Raw genomic sequence first — 20,684 nt, forward strand, 5'->3', positions numbered from 1 at the left:
TTGATTTTTTTAAAAAATATCTTTGCAAACAGGACTTTCCCCCCGCCTTTCTTGACTGCCCTGAAACCAGTAGTGTTGATTCTGGACAAGAAAACAAACTCATGGATGTCTGGCTCCCAACACCTCCAACAGGGGTCTTCTAGGTCATACTCTAATTACTAGCAAGCTTGGAAACTGTTTGATACTATGAACATATTAAGAAAGCCCCCAGCCACCTAGAAGACACCTAGCTGAATCCTTCTCAAATTCCTGACCTGAAAACTTGTGAGCAAAATAAAATGGTTGTTTTAAGTAAAACAAAAACAAAACAATGAGCTTAGTTTCTGGCTTTCCAGGGTTATTACAAAGACAGTGATGGATTTTAGGAGCTCCTACCTTAAAATCGAAGTCTGTCTCTGTGAAATTCTTGTGCAGTGCAGAAGACAGGTACTGGACTGTAGTGACTATAATACTGCAGTAAGGGAACAAGGTGTTGGCAGAGTTAAAAGACTAACGATGGCATCCTATAGCTTAGTATCAACGGTCTATGGCCCGTGGGTAAACTTCTTGAGTACAACTAGCTCTCGTGTAAGATGTGACTTTAAAGGAGAGAGAGAGATGGCACAAACCCCACAAAAAACCCATCTTGGAGAAATGCCCCACCAGTCGGTTCTAGACCTAGCTCTGCCATTACCTGGCCTTGGTACTACTTCTCTCTGGGCCCCATTTTCCCTGCCTATAAAAGAAGGGGAGTGAGGTTTAATGGTTCTTCAAGGTTTCTTCCAGTTCAAAGAGTGATTCTGGTATTTTGGGGACCTTGGATAATGAACATATATTATGACCACCAGAGGACTTAGAGTAGCATTCTATTATTTTACTTGATAATAGGGTTTTATAGTTATTAAACCTCTACTTTTGTCATATACTATTATTTTCATGTATAAGTCATTTGATTTCAGCCTTTGATCTAGAATATCACTTTCAATTTTCACCTGGGCACGTTTAAGGGGCAATGGGAGGCTGATTTGCTAGAACCAACGGCACAGGTCAAGGGAGGGAGAAAGTGAAGTGGGACAGGCAGGTAAGGGTTTGATTACAGAGGGTATTGGATGCCTGGCAAAGGAGCTTACATCCGAAGCCTTGGTGCAGAAGAGGGGCAAGGCAAAAACAGTGCATTAGAGAGACTAGTCACCAGCAAACAAATTTGAAAAGTAAAAGCTTTGAAAGAAGAGCCTGCTCCTGCAGAATGGGCTGGAGAGCCTGAAGTGCCCTGACTAGAGCTAAGAGAAACAAGAGGGGGTCAAATGGAAAATCCACTATTTAAGGAAATATCTGTGCAACTCTGTTTGAAACCCTTCTTCTGTTCTGTATAAAATGTTTGCAGTTTTGAAAAAAGAAAAAGAGTGCTATAAAAGGTACAAAGTAGAAAGACCATGCTGACACCTTGGTAATATATCTAACATAAATAATTTCACCGCACTGCATAATGTCAACATAAAAGGCAGATCAGAGGGAGCGGGCAGTAGACCAGAGAGTGGAGGCCAAGTGGCCTTCTCCCACAAGCAGGCACCTTACTACCCACATTACTTGTCTGGTTTGTCAGTTAGAAGCACAGCGTAGAAATATGAATGGGGCAGACAATTTGGGTTCAGCCTTAGAGTGAATTCTGTGGCCAGCATTAGAAGTGGTCAGAGAGAGCCTCACAGCCAGGTCTCAGGTGGTTAATTAGCACTTGTTGTGGGAGGCAAGCAGTGTCTGGCAGACAACACAAATCAAATCAAGAGGAGGCCTTGGGATACTGCCTGAAACTACAAAGCAACAGAGGCCAATGAACAGGCCCTCCTCAAGGAGGAACCCTTCTCTGGGTATTATATTTCTCATTCTTAAAAGTTCCTTTTCTATCCTTACCATGACATCATCTGCCAGGCACTTAGATTCCAGTTTTAAACTATCTTTGACTATTTCTTCTCCTTGAATTTTCGTAAATGGCCAAGTCCTGCTGATTGTGCCTCCAAACATTTTCACATGTGCCCTCTCCTCTCTGTCCCCATGGCTTTGACTTTGATTTCTGACTTGCTTTTTCTCTCACACATATACACACTCTCCTTAGTCTGGGAACAGTTCTGTGGATGCTGGTGCAGGGCCCTTCCACACTCACTTGCTTGTGAGAAGTCTCATCACCATCCAGTCCCGAGGAAAGACACTCATCTTCATCAGGTTCCGGAACACACAGAAAATCTTCAGCAGGAATTCCTGGTCCGAGAGGAAAATCTGATGTGAGACACCATACCTCTACCACTGCAGCATACATTTCCTCAACAGGGCTCTCCTGACCTCTAGACCATGAGAATGTATGGGACCAGTAGGTGAGACTCTGGTTCCCTTTGTGAGCTGCTTTTCTCTTAGAGGGCTGCATGAGGGTGAGGTCTGGGCACTCTCACAGGCCAGTCCCAAACTGGGTAGAAGAGATGCACTATACCCACTCAGCCCAGTGCCTAACGACCAAAGCACAGGGGGTCCAGCAGAAATGGTATCCACCAGAGTCCATCATTCTCAATCTTTGGGGCATGACCCCTGAGCACTTGACTGTAAGAACTTGCCTTCCTGGATGTTAAGAACGCATTGACAAGAGAAGCACTTTAGCGATAGCAGAGTAAAGTACCTCCAAAAATGTGCTCCTCCATGAAAGCAATGAGAACAGTCACAAAGACTGGTTAATGAAAGGCTTGCAACAATAAGAAGTGTTATTTAAGAAAAATGGTTGAATCTCAGTAGGAAAAGTGAGCTTTATTGTGTTTTAACTTTCCCCATTCCCATCCCCCCTCTCTCCCTATCTTCAAGGTATCCTTGAAAACAAGCAGCTATAGAACCATGGTAGTAGTAAAAACCAGCACCCTAGCAGTCACTAGAAGGGACAAAATGGTTTTGGAGCTCCCGAAAAAGTGCCATCCCAAGAGAATTGTTACTGTTTGATCTGTTTGGCAGCAACCTGGGAAAGCCCCATTCAGAGGGCTTAATTGACCAGACTCAGAGTTCACTAAGTGAGAAAAGCCTTATCCCTAGTGCAGCTGTTGAAAAAATCAGCCATAATAATTTAACATCCCAGCTGCACGAAGCAATCATATCAATTGCGACAAACAAGAGAGTGGACAAAACACTTAAAAGAAAAATCTGGGTAATGAGACATACATTTGGGGCTTTGAAAAGCTCTGACATATTCCTAGGAATCTAGAATGCCACATATGTGTACAGGGCTATACACATCCCCAGGAAAGACCTAAGAAGCCTAATCTGTCACCTCTGGCTGACTTTGAGGCTCTATGCAAGCAAGAAGTGAAGGCTAAGGCAGCAACGTAAACTGCTGAAGCACTGAAGGTGAGCCCCAGCCCCACACAGAGACACTTAGTAAAGTGGAAGACTCATTGATTTAAGGTGTTTAAGAAAATCTCTGTCTAGTTATTAGCTTATAATTAAGCTAACTGAATGAAAACTTCAGGGGCTGCACACAACAAAAAAAGCAGACATTAAATAATTAGTCCAGGAAAGTCACTAAACAAACAAATATCAACAACAAAAATGAAACAACAAACCCTAGGGATGTGGGCAGGGGGAAGGGAATCTGATTTCCAGACTTGCTACATTATTTAAATTGTCCAGTTTTCAACAAAGAAATTACAAGATGTGAAATGAAACAGGAAATTATGGAAACATATATAAGACAGATATAAAACGAATAGCAAAATGGCAGGTGTAAATCCTCTTACTGGTAATTACAACAAATGTAAATGGGTTAAGCATTCCAATCAAAAGGCAGAGGCAGGAAGAAGGGATTAAAAAATGAACATGATCCAATTGTATGTTATCTACAAGATACATAAATACTTTAGATTCAAAGACACAAATATACTGAATGTAAAAGGATAGACAAATATATACAATGAAAATAGTACCCAAAAGAAAACTGGTGTGGCTATGTTAACATCAAACAATATAGACTTTAACAAAAATTGTTAATAGAGATTAAAAAAACATTTTACAGTGATAAAGGAGTCAGTCGGTATGGAAGACATAAACATAAGTGCACTTAAAAGAGAGCCTCAAAATACAGGAAACAAAACCTAACAAAACTGAAAGGAAAAACAGACAATTCAACAATGACATTGGAGACTTTAATGTACCATTTTCAATAATGTATAGAACAACTAAATAGAAGATCATCAAGGAAAAAGAAATCTTGAATGGGACTTCCCTGGTGGTCCAGTGGTTAAGAATCTGCCTTCCAATGCAGGGGATGTGAGTTCAATCCCTGGTCAGGGAACTAAGATCTCACATGCCACGGGGCAACTAAGCCCGTGTGCTCTAGAGCCTGTGCACCACAACTAGAAAGTCCGCACGCCACAACTACTGAGCCCGTGTGCTCTGGAGCCCACGTGCCACAACTAGAGAGCCCGTGTGCTGCAACTACTGAGCCCACACGCTCTAGAGCCTGTGCATCACAACTATAGACAAGTCCACATGCCGCAATGAAAGATCCTGCATGCTGCAACTAAGTCACAACTAAGACCTGATGTAGCCAAATAAATAAATAAATAGTTAAAAAGAAATCTTGAACAATACTATATACTAACTAGACCTAACTGACATCTATACAACACTCCATCCAACAATAGCAGAATACACACATTCTTCTCAAATGCACACAGAAGGACATGTGCATTCTCTTCTTTAGGGCAGACAATGTTAGGCCATAAAGAAAGCCACAGTAAATTTAAAAGAACTGAAATCACACACAGCATGCTCTCCAACCATCATGAAAGGGAGCTAGAAATCAATAAGGAAAGATGGAATCAAGAAGGAAATTTAGGAAAAATTTTTAAAATGTGGAATTAAACAGTACACTCCCAAATAACCAATGCATCAAAGAGGAAACCACAAGGAAATTAGGAACAGCTTTTTGACATGAATAAAAGGGAAAACATATCAAATCAAAACTTAAGGGATGAAAAAACAAAACAAAACTTAAGGGATGAAGCTAAAGATTATAGCTGTAGTGCCTATATTAAAAAGAAGAAAGATCCCAAATCAATAACCTACATTATACCTTAAGAAACTAGAAAAAGAAGAACAAACTAAAGTAAGCAGAAGGAAGGGAATAAGAAAAATTAGAGCAGAAATAAATGAAATAGAGAAGAGGAAAACAGAGGAGAAAATGAAACCAGAAGTTGGTTCTTGAAAAGAACAAAATTGACAAACTTTTAGCTAGTCTGACCAAGAAAAAAAAGGAGAGAGAAGACTCAAATTACTAAAATTAAGGAGAGGACTTCCCTGATGGCACAGTGGTTAAGAATCCGCCTGCCAATACAGGGGACATGGGTTCGAGCCCTGGTCCGGGAAGATCCCACATGCCGCGGAGCAACTAAGCCTGTGCACCACAACTACTGAACCTGCACTCTAGAGCCCACAAAACACAACTACTGAGCCCACATGCTGCAATTACTGAAGCCCGCGTGCCTAGAGCCTGTGCTCTGCAACAAAGAGAAGCCACTGCAATGAGAAGCCTGCGCACCACAATGAAGAGTAGCCCCTGCTCGCCACAACTAGAAAAAGCCCGCTTGCAGCAATGAAGACCCAATGCAGCCAATAAATTAATTAATTAAAAATAAATAAATAAATAAAAATAAAAATTAGGGATGAAAGAAGGGATATCATTACTAATGTTACAGAACTAGAAAGGCTTATAAGGGACTACTATGGACCAAATGCATGCCAACAAATTATATAATCTAGATGAAATAGACAAATTCTTAGAAAGATACAAACTACTAAAATTCATTTAAAGAAACAGAAAATCTGAGTAGACCTATCATAAATGAAGAGATCAAATTAATAATTGAAAAGCTTCACACAAAGAAAAGCACAGGACCAGATGGCTTCACTGGTGAATTCTACCAAATGTTTAAGTTAGAATTAATACCAATACTTGTCTTTTTAATTACATCCACTTTGAAAGTGAAGCAGTATCTTATTGTGGTTTTGATCTGCATTTCCCTAATGACTAATGATGTTGAACATCTTTTCAACTGTGTACTGACTACTTACATATCTTCTTTGGGGACATGTCTATTAAAATCCTTTGCTCATTATTATTTTTCTTTTCGGTATGCGGGCCTCTCACTGTTGTGGCCTCTCCCATTGCGGAGCACAGGTTCCGGATGCGCAGGCGCAGTGGCCATGGCTCACGGGCCCATCCGCTCCGCGGCATGTGGGATCTTCCCAGACCGGGGCACGAACCCATGTCCTCTGCATCGGCAGGTGGACTCTCAACCACTGCGCCACCAGGGAAGCCCTGCTCATTATTAAATTGAGTTATTTGCCTTTTTATTGTTGAGTTGTAAGAGTTCTTTATATAATAGAAACAAGTCCTTTATTAGATTCATGATTTGCCAATATTTTCTTTCATTCTGTGGGTTGTGTTTAACTTTCTTGATGGCGTCCTTTGAAATATACAAGTTTTTAATTTTGGTAAAGTCTAACTATTATTATCTATTTTATCTTTTGTTGTTCCTACTTTTGGTGTCAAATCTCAAAAACCACAGCTAAGCCCAAGGATTTAAAGATATACTCCTATGTTTCCTTCTAAGAGTTTTACAGTTTAGCTTTTACAAATAGGTCTACGATCCCTTCTGAGTTAATTTTTTATATGGTGTGAAGTAGGGGTACAATTTCATTCTTCTGCATGTAGATATCAAGTTGTCCCAGCACAATTTGTTGAAAAGACTCTTCTTTCCTCATTGAAACTGTCTTGGCACCATTATTGAATATCAATTGACTGTAAATATAAAGGTTTATTTCTGGACTCTCAATCCAATTCCATTGATTTATCTAACTTTAGGCCAGTACCAATCTTGATTACTGCTATTTTGTTGTAAGTTTTGAAACTGGGAAGTGTGAATCCTCCAATTTTGTTTTCTTTTACAAGACCATTTGGCTATTCTGAGTTCCTCACATTTCCATATGAATTATGGATCAGATTATCACTCTCTGAAAAAAGACAGCTGGAACATTGATAGGTCTTGTGAAGCCTGTTTCATGAGCAATCTACAAATCAGCTGTTGAGTTCATAAGAAAGGGAAGAGTCCTGGTTTGCTGACAACCAGTGTGGCCCAGAGTAGCCTCTCATAGAGGCACATGGTCACAGGGCTGCTATCAGTCAGGGAAAACTTGCCAATGTTACTGGGGTCTGGATCTATGGGAATATTGCTGGCTTTCAGCTTCTGGAAGCCATGCAGTCAGATGTAAAGTGAGGCTGGTACATCTTATACCTTGGCAACACTGGCCACTTGCACTCACCCTCTGGCAGGGGAAAGACTCCTGGGCAGTCTTAGTTGCATGCTTCCTTTCCCGGGTGAAAGGTCAATGTTTTTCTGCCTACCTTGAGCTCATCTTTGCTCTGGAAGTTGTCCAGGAGGTGCTGGTAATGGGTGTCACACATCTGGCGGAGCAATGAGAGAAGGCAGGACACATACTCGCCCTGGGGACCAACCCAAAAAACACTTAGCAAAGGCAATGACAAGAGCTGTGTTCCCCCAATCCACAGAGGGCAAGGAGAGAAGGAAGGGTCTGAGATGGCCCCAATGATCATGAAAGGGAAGGTGACAACTCTGGCCCTGAAAATGAATTTTTTTTTCAGCTAAGGGGGGCCTGAGGGGTTGGGAGTTTTAATAAGACCTCTGCAGCATGGGGCTAATTGAAAAACCTTAATCTATAACAAAGAAGTACTGCCAAGTAAGACACATATTCTAGCTTTTTTCCTAGGAAAGTTTTGGCTTCATAGTCCTTTGTCATTATATGTTGCCAGGGTACCATACAGAATCTGGAGGGGCTACTGGGAACAGGGCTCTCAGCCTGCTCTGGACAGAATCTGGACTCCCCTATCCTGCTGGGCTGGAGAAGCCCTTCTACAGGGATCTCCTTGGGGACCTCCCAGAGCTTACATGTGATTACTGGACCAGGCAGATGGAACACAGTAGATCAACATAACTCTCTGGAAATCAGAAGAGTCAAAACTGACCTTTATGAGAAGATGAGCTAATGGCTTTAAGTAAAAATTTAAAGATAAAAAAATGAGTCTTTAAAATTTCTTCAAGTTCCAACTGGGGTACATGGATGAAAACCCCACCTTAAGGACTCCAAAGACTCATCTCATGGAAATTTTTGGCACAGGGCAGCTGAGCATGGCTTCCTCTTACAAGGTTGCCTCCTTAGGAGGGATGGAGGAAAAATTACTTCATTTGGGCAGTTTTCAAATGTTTTTAAACTCATGGGAATTTGACAACAATTTTTTAGTCTCTCAGATCCTTTTTAGACTCATGAAATTATTATACATACATGTATTTAAAATATATACAGGTACATGAACCTCAGCTTTATCTGAAAAAATGGACATAAGCCATAATTTATAGATTTGTTGTGAGGATCAGATGCATTAATGTACATAAAGCACTTAAGTAAACAGTTCACTACATAAAGCTGTGCTCAGTAAATTGTTGCTACCATCTTCATTAAATCCATATAAAATAGATCACTTCTTTAGTATTGCTAATGAGTTAATATTTGTAGAGTACATAAAGCAGAATCTGGCCCACAGCCAGCACTGTGTCATTGCTGGTTAGAAGGATGGGCTGCCAGGACATGCCAGGGTGCATATGTTTTTACTTACAGTGAGGGTGTCCTGAATAGGGGTTCCTAAGAGAGCAGATATTCCTTCTAAGCCCAATGCTCCAGAACTCATGTCTGCTCTTTGCTCTCCCTAACATGCTGGAGCTTGGCTTGCTCCCATAGAAGGTTTTCTACAAAGGGATCATTGTAGTCTTCCACCTGCCAACCAGAAGATTCCAAGCAATTTGTTTATCATGTTCCAACATCAGGGCTAAGAAGTCCACTCTGTATAGGGGTGGGAGTTCTGGGGGGGTGTCTCTTTGCCACACCTGAGAAGCTTTCCCAGTCTGTTTCTCTTCTAATTCGATCATAGGATATCATTGTTCAGTAATGCCAGTCCAATTCTACTTCATCACATTTTTCCTGATGCTAGACATTTAGATACAAACACTATGGACAAAAGCGACTAATATGTAGGTACAAGCAAATTGTGAGAAAATAACTGTCATGCACGTCATTTACAAGAGCCTGCTCCTAAAAGGAATAGTCTATATTTTTCACCTTCAACCTCTTACTATGTCTCTGCTTTATTCCACATGATAGAAAATGACTTGGCTCAAATGCAAAGGCCAATGGAGGTGGTGTGCAGGAAAACAGGACAGGAAGCATCACTGGATCTGCCCCTAAGTAGACTCCTGTGAGTATGAACCTAGAGCTTTCAGAGTGGAGATGGAGTCCGACTCGAGAAGGAAGAAGGGCAGCATGCTGACAACCAGGCAGGAAGGGAAGCTGAGATGAAGGTGGTGTGATGGTGAGATGAGGTTTGGTGTGGAGGAACCCCAGGTTAGAAAAGAAAGCAAGAAAACCTGAATGTTAGTTACTAACAGTGATCTCCGCTGTGCACTGCGGGCACCGCTGCCCTCTTACCGCCTCCTGAGCGTGCGATTTGCTCATGATGGTGAGCAGAGTCTGTAAGAGCACGTCCAAGAGGCTCTCCACCATCATTTCTACCTCCTCCATGACATCTGCCTCCTGGAGTGAGCAGTGAGAGAGCGCACCGTTAGTGCCAGACCTGCTGACATGCAGCTGGCAGTACTTACAAGTCAGCCACATCAGGAGTGGTCTTCTGACTTAATTCTCAACACTGAGCTCCTGGCCTCACTGGTATGCAGTGTCAAGGAACCTGGAACAATGGCTCTGAAAGGAGGTGAGGCACACCTGCCCGCTGTTGCGCTGGTTTGGTAGCTGGGGCCTTACCCTGACGCAGCACCACCCTGACACCCACAGTTCTGACCTCAGACAAATACTTTAATTTCAATATACAGGGCAGAAGTGAAGGTTCTAAGTTAAATGTTTTCTTTGATTTTCCTACGAAAGTCAGGAGGAAGCACAGCACTGCTGACTAACATTTTGAGAAAATGGTAAAGAATTCACACCAGGGGGTGTGGTGGCAGCATCTTTACTATTGCTAATGCACACGAAGTATCTCAGTCTTTCTGAGAACCATTTTCCCCTTGAGTGAACTCACTTTTTGCCAGGCCTGACTGCTGCCCAGATATGCCACTTCTAGCTCCTTGGCATTCTTGCTCACGTTCCCTGGTCCACCAGAAGGACTCTGGTCTCAGTGCGTCTTTTTCAGGCAGCCTCACAAAAACAACGGAGCACGCCTCCTCACTAAGGGCTGCTTCCCAGTCACCAGGTTGTGAATTTAGGCAGAGTCTGTGCTATCTTTTTATAGACCTCTCACATGCAATCTTAAACCCTATAACTTGATTTTCATTATCTCACAAAGAAATTCCCGTTGCCTCTTCTCCAGTCTCTTTATATTATTACTGGTCCAAATGTCCATCTATCCATCAACCCACCATTCAGTAAGTATTTATCATGTGCCAGTCACTGTTTGAGAACTGAGTATACAGAAGTGAACAGGAAAGGTAATATCTCTGCTTTCATGGAGCTTAAATTTCACCCACCCTCCATCCATTCAATATAGTTACAATGAGTCCCATTCCACGTGAAAAATCTGAGCAGCTCTTGGGACCAAAGTCTTCTTTCTCATTTGCTGAACTGATCATAACACTCTTAAAACCTGTGATGGCTCTTTGAGTAGTTGTAAGCAACTAATTGCACTTGACTCTCTAGCCCCACAAACACAACCAGATCATCTTCAGGTTTTTACCTGTTCCCATTCCTCTGCCATTCCTCCCCTACCCTTTCTTTTCCCCTTCAGTTTCTCTCTTTCCTTTAGCAGTAAGCCTCCCATCCCAAGTCTGACCCTGGGTTACCAGTATACCTTATGTGCCTGATGTTGCTTCTCTGAGGCCTGATGGGAAAGAGAGCTGCTAGGCGTTGCCTGGAGCCAAGATCAAACAAAAGGGCCACTACAACCATCACAGTCACTCTGCCAAGCTGGGCCCCCACCACCAGATGGTACTTTAAGTCTGGATACCAGAGCCCCCTATTGAGTCCTTGTATCCTATTCAAACCAAGCACACTCTTTTCTTTTCAGCACCTCTCCTGCTCTATCTTCCTGGATAACCTAACCTCGTATGTTCCTATCACTTGGCTACTGGCATTCATTTTAAATGCACTTGAAATTTTATTCTCCAAAAACCTTATCTCAACTTACTAAGATGGCATAATTAAAACTCATTCTTATTTTAAATTTCTTTATATTTTCCTATAGTTTCCAAATTTTCTAAAAGAAATATGCATTTCTTCCATTATCATAAATATATAAAATAAATATAATTAAAATAAATTCCTACCCTTATTCATGCCTGATACATGTTTTCCCTCCTTTCCTACCTCCCTTCCCTCCTACCACAGATCTCTTCTAAAAAATAAAAATAAAGAAGAAAGAAAATAGGCAAAAGCACTACTAGTTGAAACCTGACCCCTAAAGTACAAATCTACCACCCCATGAGGCTCAGAACTCTTGTGGACAACATTTATTTCTCGTACACCCTGCTCTCATCTGGCATGGTATAGGAATGCCATATGGGTGGAATCAAGCTGCCAGGAAGCTGCCAGAAAAGTCTGAATGAGCAAGCTGCCTCTCAGCCTGGGCCTGCCTCCCTGTGCTTGTGCGTGAGTATCCTTAGAACACTCCCAGGAATACAGAAGTAATACCTTTTGACAGTAGAGCATGCACAGGATTGGGCTTTTTGGTACTACAGATAACTATGATTCTGGGTGTTTTCATGGCAGTACAATTTTTTAACATAGCAAGACTGTTGTGTTGCGAAGCCTGCTGGGCACACACAGGGAGGCCTCCATTCACTTGGGCACCCCCATCACTGATGAAAGCTTCTCTGACTGGGAAGTGTACAGAGTGATCTTTGTTGGTCTGCCTCTGGCTAAAGTAACACAAGAAAGGGACAGAGCTTTGGGTGGGGAGTGGAGTGGGTCTAGGGCCACTACCAGAGAGCTGGTCTTGACGATGGAGAAGATGCTGCCAAGAATCCCTGAGCAGATTAGTAGCTCTTTCTGCTGCCTCAGGTGAAGGTGAATGTGATGGAGAACCACAGGAAGCAGGATGCGGCGGGATTCTGAGAGAGAAAACACAAAGGTGAAGAAGCCCTTCAGAGGAGAACCAGCTACCTTTGGAAGCAAGTGGCAATGTGGGATGTAGCTGGTCTCAAAGTAGGTGGGGCTGAGACTAGAGCCAAGCTGGAAATCACCCCCTTCCCTTATGTGGGCCTAACAGCCCACTTCCTGGACATTTTAAGACATTGCACAGCATTATCCTTCTATCTCTCTTTCCTTCTTTCTCATTTCAGGCCTAAATATCTAGGGCATGTTATTCAGGATAATGTTAGGAGACTGCTTCCAAATGAAATCTCTTTACTGACTAGACTCCAAATTAAAAGCACAGATTACAGTGAAAACCCCATTTAAATGACACAGTTCTATGAACTACACTGATTTTTTTTTTTAATAAATAAATTTATCTATTTTTGGCTGTGTTGGGTCTTCGTCGCTGCGTGCGGGCTTTCTCTAGTTGCAACGAGCAGGGGCAACTCTGCATTGTGGTGCGCGGGCTTCTCATTGTGGTGGCTTCTCTTGTTGCAGAGCATGGGCTCTAGGCTCACAGGCTTCAGTAGCTGTGGCACGTGGGCTCAGTAGTTGTGGCTCACCGGCTCTAGAGTGCAGGCTCAGTAGTTGTGGCGCACGGGCTTAGTTGCTCCGCAGCATGTGGGGTCTTCCTGGACCAGGGCTCGAACCCGTGTCCCCTGCATTGGCGGGCAGATTCTTAACCACTGCATCACCAGGGAAGCCCTGAACTACACTGACTGAACTTGCAGACTTGGTATGGATTATAAATGGTCCCTCTTCACAATGCCCTGGATGGTGGCCTGGCACTTGCACCCCCGTAAGTTACGCACTTTGCGTCAGCCATCAGGCCTGCCTCCTTTTCCCCTCAGGCTTGTGGGATGCTACATGTATCCACAGCAATGAAAGGAATAGAAGCAGGACTTTTATCTTGTCATAAGCCTGCAATAATCAGCTAAACCTCATTGTCAATCCTACTGCATACATTAAAATGTTTTTCTTTTCTTTTCTCTTCAATGCTACCTGAATAATATTTTCATCAGGGGGTGACTATATTTAGAACTCCGAATTCAAGAAGGCTAAATCCTAAATCAAGCTCTTTTATTAATTCACTCTAAGATTTTAGGCAGGTTGACTCCTCCTGTTGGCTTAATTTCCCCCATCTATGACTTCACAGGTGTGGTGAGAAGGTGAAATACAAGTGTGAACATGTTTCTGGTATCTTGCACTCCAATGTGGTCAATGACTGTGTGATAAAAGTACCATGATACCCGGCCAGCATGATTCAGTCAGACTACCAGTAACACAAACAAGACAAGGTATTTGGGATTTATTATTCATATGTGACCATAATTAAGTATTTCAGATGAAATTCAGAATGAAAATCTTTTTCAGCAAAAGGCAAACTACATGACATACAAGAGATTTTGGGGACTGCCTTGTCAAATACTTAGAATATGTTCAAATAAAATGGAATGACAGCTATTCTATGTTTAAAAGGATGCTTGGATAAAAGAGAAGTTCACACTGTATTTTGTAGACCAAAATACCAACAGAGCAAGATTTGTAACAACCAACAGCTGCCTGCAGACAAAATAGTAGTTTGTTATTGGAACCTGCTGATGAAGAAACCAAAGTGATATGCTCTGAGAATATGTGTTGGTTAATGACACCACTGGTAAAAGTCTTCCTGCTTCAGGGAAGATGCTTCAACTCAGGCATTCAATGAAAGTGAGATGCAAGTGAAAATTTGGTGGTGGCTTATTATCTCAATATCCAATTACATAGTTCCAGCCAGATAAGAACGATTTTTCTTAAGTGATTATGGGAAGCAGCAAGTACATGCAAAAGTATTAGAAATAACGTATGTCAATGAGGGCAGTCTGCTGTCCACTTTCCCATATATTCAGAAAGCATCTGCTTTAAGCAGTGCTCAAAGCTTGAGTGTATGCAGTGGCTTCAGTGAAAGTATGTCCAAATCACTGATTTTATCTTCAGTCCAGGAACTGATGAAGAGAAAAGTGTTTACCATAAAAAGTTACAGGTGGAGAAAATCTGAATTTCTTGGTGGCAGTTTTACCATCAGCAATACTTTACACAGGTAGAGTTAAGTTAAAGAGAGTATTTATTTAGTACTGCAAATGTGTGTAGCTCTGGGCTGAGAAATTATTGTTCTTATACTTTAAAAGTCAAACTTAAAAAATTTTACTACCAAAAAATTCTAATCATAAAAATTCTAATAATTGCTTTACTAGCATTTCAGATTTTCAGATTTCCTGTGCCCTAGAAATTTATTCCACAATAGTGATATTCTGCTTAAGGGATCAGGCTCACATTGATCTTAACATCTGACTATTGAGTACTTGATCACATTCAATGTGGTTTCAGGTATGAATCTGGGGGTTCCATCTGAAAGACAGTCTGGCCTGCTGACGGTATTTGTTAGGCTGTCCTGACCTCTTTTGGAGTGTGGAGGGCTCCCTCTCCATCACTTTGTCTAATCTTTAGAAGCTCCTTCAGAGAGAGGAAAAGGAATCTATCTGACTGGTGAGGACAGGCACCAAGAAAGTATAGTGGGTCCTCAGGGTCCCCCTTTCAGGGTCAATTTTATTTCCTTGACTTATCCTATCCCCTTGGGCTAGACCTTTCTCTCTTGTTCCCCCTCCTTTCCTTCTGCTTTTTCATCCTGCTGGGGCTATGGCAGGCCCCATTCTTGGCAGCTGGCTAGACTTGTGGGCCTGGAGGCAGGCCACCCCATGTGGGTCCCTAGGAATAAATTGTGAGTAAGGCAGTAGGCTTAGGTTCTGGCTGCATTCTCTAACAGAGTTTACCAAAAACTCTGCATTTGAAGGGCCACTGGCGTCTTGCATGATGGCTGATGAAACTGATCCTTTGCTTCCCACTTGGCCAACACCCTGATAAGGAAGAAAGGTGGGTGTGACTCTCACCCCAACTTGATTTACCTGAGAAAGAAAATAGGCGGCTATCCACAGTTCTGGCAATGGACTGCAGCTTGACCACATCCATTGACTGCCCAATGTGCACAGTGCTGGGCATGCTCCCCAGAGTCCCTCTCACAAACTCTGCTACCTCCTGCACAGTGAACATTTGCAGCAGCTCATCAAAGATCGTTGGGAAGGAATTGAGAAGCGCAGCCTGCAGAAGCAAGTGAAGGTCTGGTTAGCTCAGAGTTAGGTATGCATCTATCTTGCATGCTTAGACAATGATACATGGTGGTGAGAGGTTGAGAAGTCATTGCAGCACCCCTGCCTCGAATGGGCTCCTCCCTGGCCTTGGACTCCACCCATCCCTGCAGCACTCTTAGGGCATGGAGCAGGAAGAACCAAAAAGGAAACCAAAACAAGAGAATTTACTGGGGCCCAGGCCGCTTGAAGCTTTCAGAACTTGCCAAGGCATTTGCTGGCAAGAGAAGGGAATATATACAGAAATTAACTCTAGGGCTTAATATCCATAGCTGTTTTTGCTCATAAAATGGATTTAAATTTTTTGTCTGTCTCTATGATCAAGCTCTTGACTTTCCAGTTTCAGTCCCAAATTCAAGCCAGGAAGCTCTCAAAGAACATAGGCAAAGATAACTGAGCACCATCAAGCAGCACTAGGTGAACTCCATTCACAGTCCTGCAGCCAGCAATCCAGCTCTGAAAACTGGACCATTTCCCCAGAATAGTGTCATTTAGTTGAAACCATGAAATCTAAAGACTTTGTAAACTATTTCCTTCACGTGTGATGCCTGACAGTTTCAAGTGTAAATCCAAAAGGATGGAGAATGTATGGATTTAGTCAGCCATGAACTCTTGAGGACTGCTGATAATGTTGGCATAGAGTTCAGAGACCTAGATGGCCTGGACAAGTGGAGTATGTGTGTGTTTGGAGAATTCTCTCCTAGGATCTTAGCTCTGGCAGACCCAGTAACCTCTTGAGAACTGATTCTCAATATTCTCTTGAGAATCTGAGCCTTTGGGAGGCAGAATAGTTTAGGAGAAAGAGAATGGGTTTTGGAATTGGACAGACATGAGTTTAAATCCCAGTGTTACCACTTATCTGCCACATAACCTTGGGTGAGTTACTACCTAATCCTCACTTTTCTCATCTGTAAAATGGGGATGATGCTATTACTTATCTCCTCGTATTGGTATGAGGAAAAAGTTTAGGTGCATAAAATTAATTTCCAGTAGACTGCCTGGCACACAATAGCCTTCAATAAATGCTGGCTCTTGTTCATTTCTCTTGTCTAAATGGAAGCACCATGAAGGAGGCTCTTCGTACTTCTCAGTCCTCTTACACTATTAAGCCAAGATTTACAAAGGGAAATGGAGCGTCACCTTGAGATGACGTGAGAGTGCGCTCTTCCTAAGTGACAGGTTGGGGGGCAGGGTGGGGAGCTGTTTTTCCTGATTGCTTCAACAGGCAGTAAGACACTGGCCTAGAGTGAGTGAAAATTTATGACCTGGGGAAATGGGTCTGTCATACTGCAGTCTATGTTCAGGCCAGGACCAAGGACTGAACTTTCATGAATTCTATCTGCAGATTTATAACTCCCTGGGATATCAAGGAGATCACTTTGCAGTAATTAGAACCAGCACAAAAACTATCATCATAAGCAACTAGATACAAAAGACAAAAGAGGGAAAGCAGGTATTTCTTCTTTTTTCCTTTCCTTTTGGCTGCACTGTGTGGCTTGCAGGATCTTAGTTCCCCAACCAGGGATTGAACCTGGGGCCACGGCAGTGAAAGTGCCGAGTCCTAACCACTGGACTGCTAGGAAATTCCCAGAAAAGCAGGTATTTCATAATCAACAACAAACAGTAGCTTATTTGCTCTCTTAAATGGTGAAATTTCCTATACTTATGGCATCGGAACAGAAGGACACTTGCACCATAACATCTCCTAGTGGTCAGAATCAAAGATATAAAGTGTGACTGAATAGCATACTTGCTGAAAGTTCTGAAACTGTGAAACATGAGCCTGGCACCAAAGAAGCAGGTCTGATTCTGACTCAGGTCTAAGATAAGACTACATCTAAGCTATTTATCCTGATGTGATAGGAACATGCCATTGAGTACAGGGCATTGCTGAGTTCTCAGAAAGTGTGTCTGGTTTGCTCTGCTAGCTCCCCATATCTTCACAGGCTGAGGGAGGAGTAGGTGTCCTGGGCCCTGGTTGGCAGGAACAGATAGGCTGGGGGAGAGGAAGGAAGGAGAAAGACAACTGGCTTGGGGTGTTCAGGAGGGGAGACCATGGAAGGAGCCTTTCTTATAGAGATACCTGGTGACCTTGATGTATTCCACTCTTTTATAGAGGCTATCCCCCAGTTGCTCACCTGTTCTCTGGGCCAAGGGGCTTATGGGCAACTGGCATCAAGGGGCAACACAGAAGCAAGTGGAAAACAAAAAAAGCAGACCATTCTAATCTTAAATGAGATATTTCAACATATATTTGCGCTGACAGACCTGGCAGTGACTGAATGAATGAACATGAGAAAGGCTGTCTGGCCTTTGCTCATAGGTTTTGATGTAATAATTGGCTTCAAAAAAATCAAAGAAGTGAAATTCATTAGATAAAATTCTGACATTTATTTATAAGCAAAAATGACCCCTTTGTGACTGGGGTAATTAACAATATCCACGATCCCTTCTAGGGTAAGGTTGCATGTAAAAGGTAACTGATTAGCTGGCCAGACATTTTTAATATAAGGAAGCAACTTGCTTCCCACACTGGTATTTCTAATAGAATCTAATCCTATTTCTTAGCCAAAGTTTTCTAGTTATTTCTGCTGTTTTTCAACCTATTTCATTCTTAACTGCTAGGATGGACCAATACTAACCTGAGGTTTTTAAAATTAATACAGTGGCTAGGAAATATAATTCTCTATACATTCTGAATATCCTCTATAAATAAGATGTTCATGAACAACTAATAGCATGGTAACTAAATAAATTTGGTCTAAAGAGGGCAAAGTTGTGCTTCTTCTCCACCATAAAGCCACTGGGCTGTCTTATATTTGGAAGCTGGGACATAGCTGGCTTTGAAGTAAAAGCAGCATTTTATTCTACTAGGTATTTCCTTATAACTCATCCCTTACCCAAAACATAGGAGCTTGGCAGGGCTTCTTTAACTCTGGAAGCCAGAGGACAAAGAAACCACCTGCTAAGACAGACAAGAATCCAGCAGCAAAGCTTTCCTGTAGCTCACAGACCTGAGTGAAAAGGAGTGTTTCTGAGTTTCTGCTGTCCAAACTGAGCACAAACCGGATGGACTGGAAAAGTTCTTGGATGCTGGACCGGAATTGCTCCTCTTCCATCCCACAGGTGGCACGTGAGTAGAGGATCCTTGACTGCACGATAAACTTGAAAAGGTACTCCAAGGCCTGGAGGTGTAGGAGAAAAAGGGATAGAGAGGTGTTAAAGATGTCCAGAAACTAACACATGAGGGAATGAATGGTGGAGTACCAGAAAATTATACACCAAAATTGGGAGGTGGACAATTCCAGCTATGGAGACAAGCAGTTTAATTTTTAAAAAATTTTTATTGGAGTAGAGTTATTTACAATGTTGTGTTAGTTTCTGCTGTACAGCAAAGTGAATCAGTTATACATATACATATATCCACTCTGTTTTAGATTCTTTTCCTGTATAGGTCATTACAGAGTATTCAGTAGAATTCCCTGTGCTATATAGCAGGTTATTATTAATCTACTTTATATTTAGTAGTGAAGCACTTTAATTTTTTAAACCTTTTCTCAAAACTCCAATGTTCACTGAGCAGCAACTGTCTATGTACTGAGAGAATCATCAAATTATTTCATGCGGTTATGGAAGTGTATAACCACAGACTGTTATGGAAGCAGTTGAATTCAATACCATATAGGACCAAAAGAAAATTAAATTTCTCTCATTTTTCTCAGGTCTGGAAATAAAAGGCTACAAAGGCAATGATATAAGAACCTCTCTTAAATTTATTCCAAGAAGGAAGAGTCCTTTAAAGAGTCTTCTGCATCTTCAAGAAACAGCTGGCCCCTGACATGGTGCCAGCCTTCTCACCAGGGGTCAAGCCTGAAGAACTTGCCCCTAGTTGCACAGGAGCTGGTGGACCTAATCCACCCATTTTCCATCCTCTTCCAGACCAGGACACCTGCCATCAATAGTTCATGAACAATACAGAAGACAAAGCTCCCATAACATGTTTTGGGAGCAGAATCTGATTCTGAGGAGTCCCTGCAGCTTGGCCCATGCTTATGAGCTGAATAATTCTCTTTTAAGAGAATTCAAGATCCAAGACTATACTTTCTAATCAAAGAAAGGCTAACGATTTCCCAGACACTGGAAAGGCAGAGACATTGAAAACTGAGGAGAAACTTATCCAAGGATGAAATATGGAACTCAGTTACTTGAACTATATAACAGGAAACAATTCCCAAGCTATACTTTCATGATCTATTCATCTGTCAGGTTTAGCAAAGCAAAACTTTTGTGTGTGTGTGTGTGTGTGTGTGTGTGTGTGTTTATGTGTCCCACACTGAACTCAGTTGGCACTGGAAAATAGCTAGTTCAGAAAAATGTGTGTTCCAAGGCCTGCACCAGAGGATTCTGTACAATAAGTTATAGTGCTTGGCCTCATCTCCATAAATGCTACAGCCTCTGTTTCAGTAGCCTTTTAATGCCTGGTCTACAAATAACCTGGAAATTTAATGCTTGGTCTGTAAAGAACCTGCAAAGTCTCTGCTAAATTTAAAAAGGAAAGTGATTTTTTTTTTTTCAGTTTGAAACAACTACCACAAGAGATATACTGAGTGGCTTAAAACATCCACTAGTTTCAGAGTGAGAGGCAGAACCAGACAGCAAAGTCGCTTGCACTTCCTGGGTATGAGAGATCAGTTCCCCCACTAAGTCCTAAAATATAAAACACTTTGCAGAAGAGTACAAGGCTGTTGTCGAAGACAGCCTGTAAAAACCTGGATGAGGGCAAGGAAAACAAGCACACTTCCAGTCATCCATCATTACCTGACTTCCCCTTTCCCTACTCCTGTTGATTTTTATCATCAGCACCAGCTCATGGCCAGGACCAGGTGAAGTTGGCCACCTGTAACAGATGCAACTGGGTAAAGAGAGGAGAGCAGAAGAGTGGGATAAAAGGTGAGGGTGGATCCTATGGAAGTTGTTTGAAGTTTACAGGTGTTCCCAACCCTGTGTGGAGACAATGGAACACTTAACTACGGCTGAAGCAGCTTCTCTCTCTTTTTCTACTTAAGTTAATAAACCTGAAAGGAAAAGAGATCCTAAAAGTTATTACCACCTTTCTGTCACTAAGGAGATCATTGTGTTTCTCTTTCCTGGCCCCCTGGTAAGAACCTGATGCAGCTCAGCAGTGAAAAGTATGCTGCCTTTTTGGAACGCCCTGCCAAAAGCCATCCTCAGACCCACCAAGGATACCCCCTCGTAAGTCATTCACACAGGAATAATGTAACCAAGTAA

The 20,684-nt window shown here is 42.2% G+C and overlaps 1 protein-coding gene across 5 annotated transcripts in view; it reads right to left on the reverse strand.

The window, feature by feature from the left end:
- DOCK3 (dedicator of cytokinesis 3) overlaps positions 1-20,684 on the reverse strand; it is a 404,100-nt gene that overhangs the window by 51,847 nt on the left and 331,569 nt on the right. For 4 of the 5 annotated variants that reach the window (XM_082638632.1, XM_082638631.1, XM_082638630.1 and 1 more), the window contains 6 exons: positions 18,410-18,580; positions 15,156-15,348; positions 12,061-12,188; positions 7,412-7,510; positions 2,138-2,232; positions 376-451 (listed from right to left, as the gene is read on the reverse strand). In XM_082638632.1, the coding sequence (XP_082494758.1) occupies positions 376-451; positions 2,138-2,232; positions 7,412-7,510; positions 12,061-12,188; positions 15,156-15,348; positions 18,410-18,580 (762 nt within the window). The remainder of the gene's footprint in view (positions 1-375; positions 452-2,137; positions 2,233-7,411; positions 7,511-12,060; positions 12,189-15,155; positions 15,349-18,409; positions 18,581-20,684) is intronic. The other variant, XM_082638633.1, reaches the window with a different exon arrangement.

This window comes from Mesoplodon mirus (assembly GCF_964341445.2).
Source record: "Mesoplodon mirus genome assembly, chromosome: 12".
Lineage (NCBI taxonomy): Eukaryota > Metazoa > Chordata > Mammalia > Artiodactyla > Ziphiidae > Mesoplodon > Mesoplodon mirus.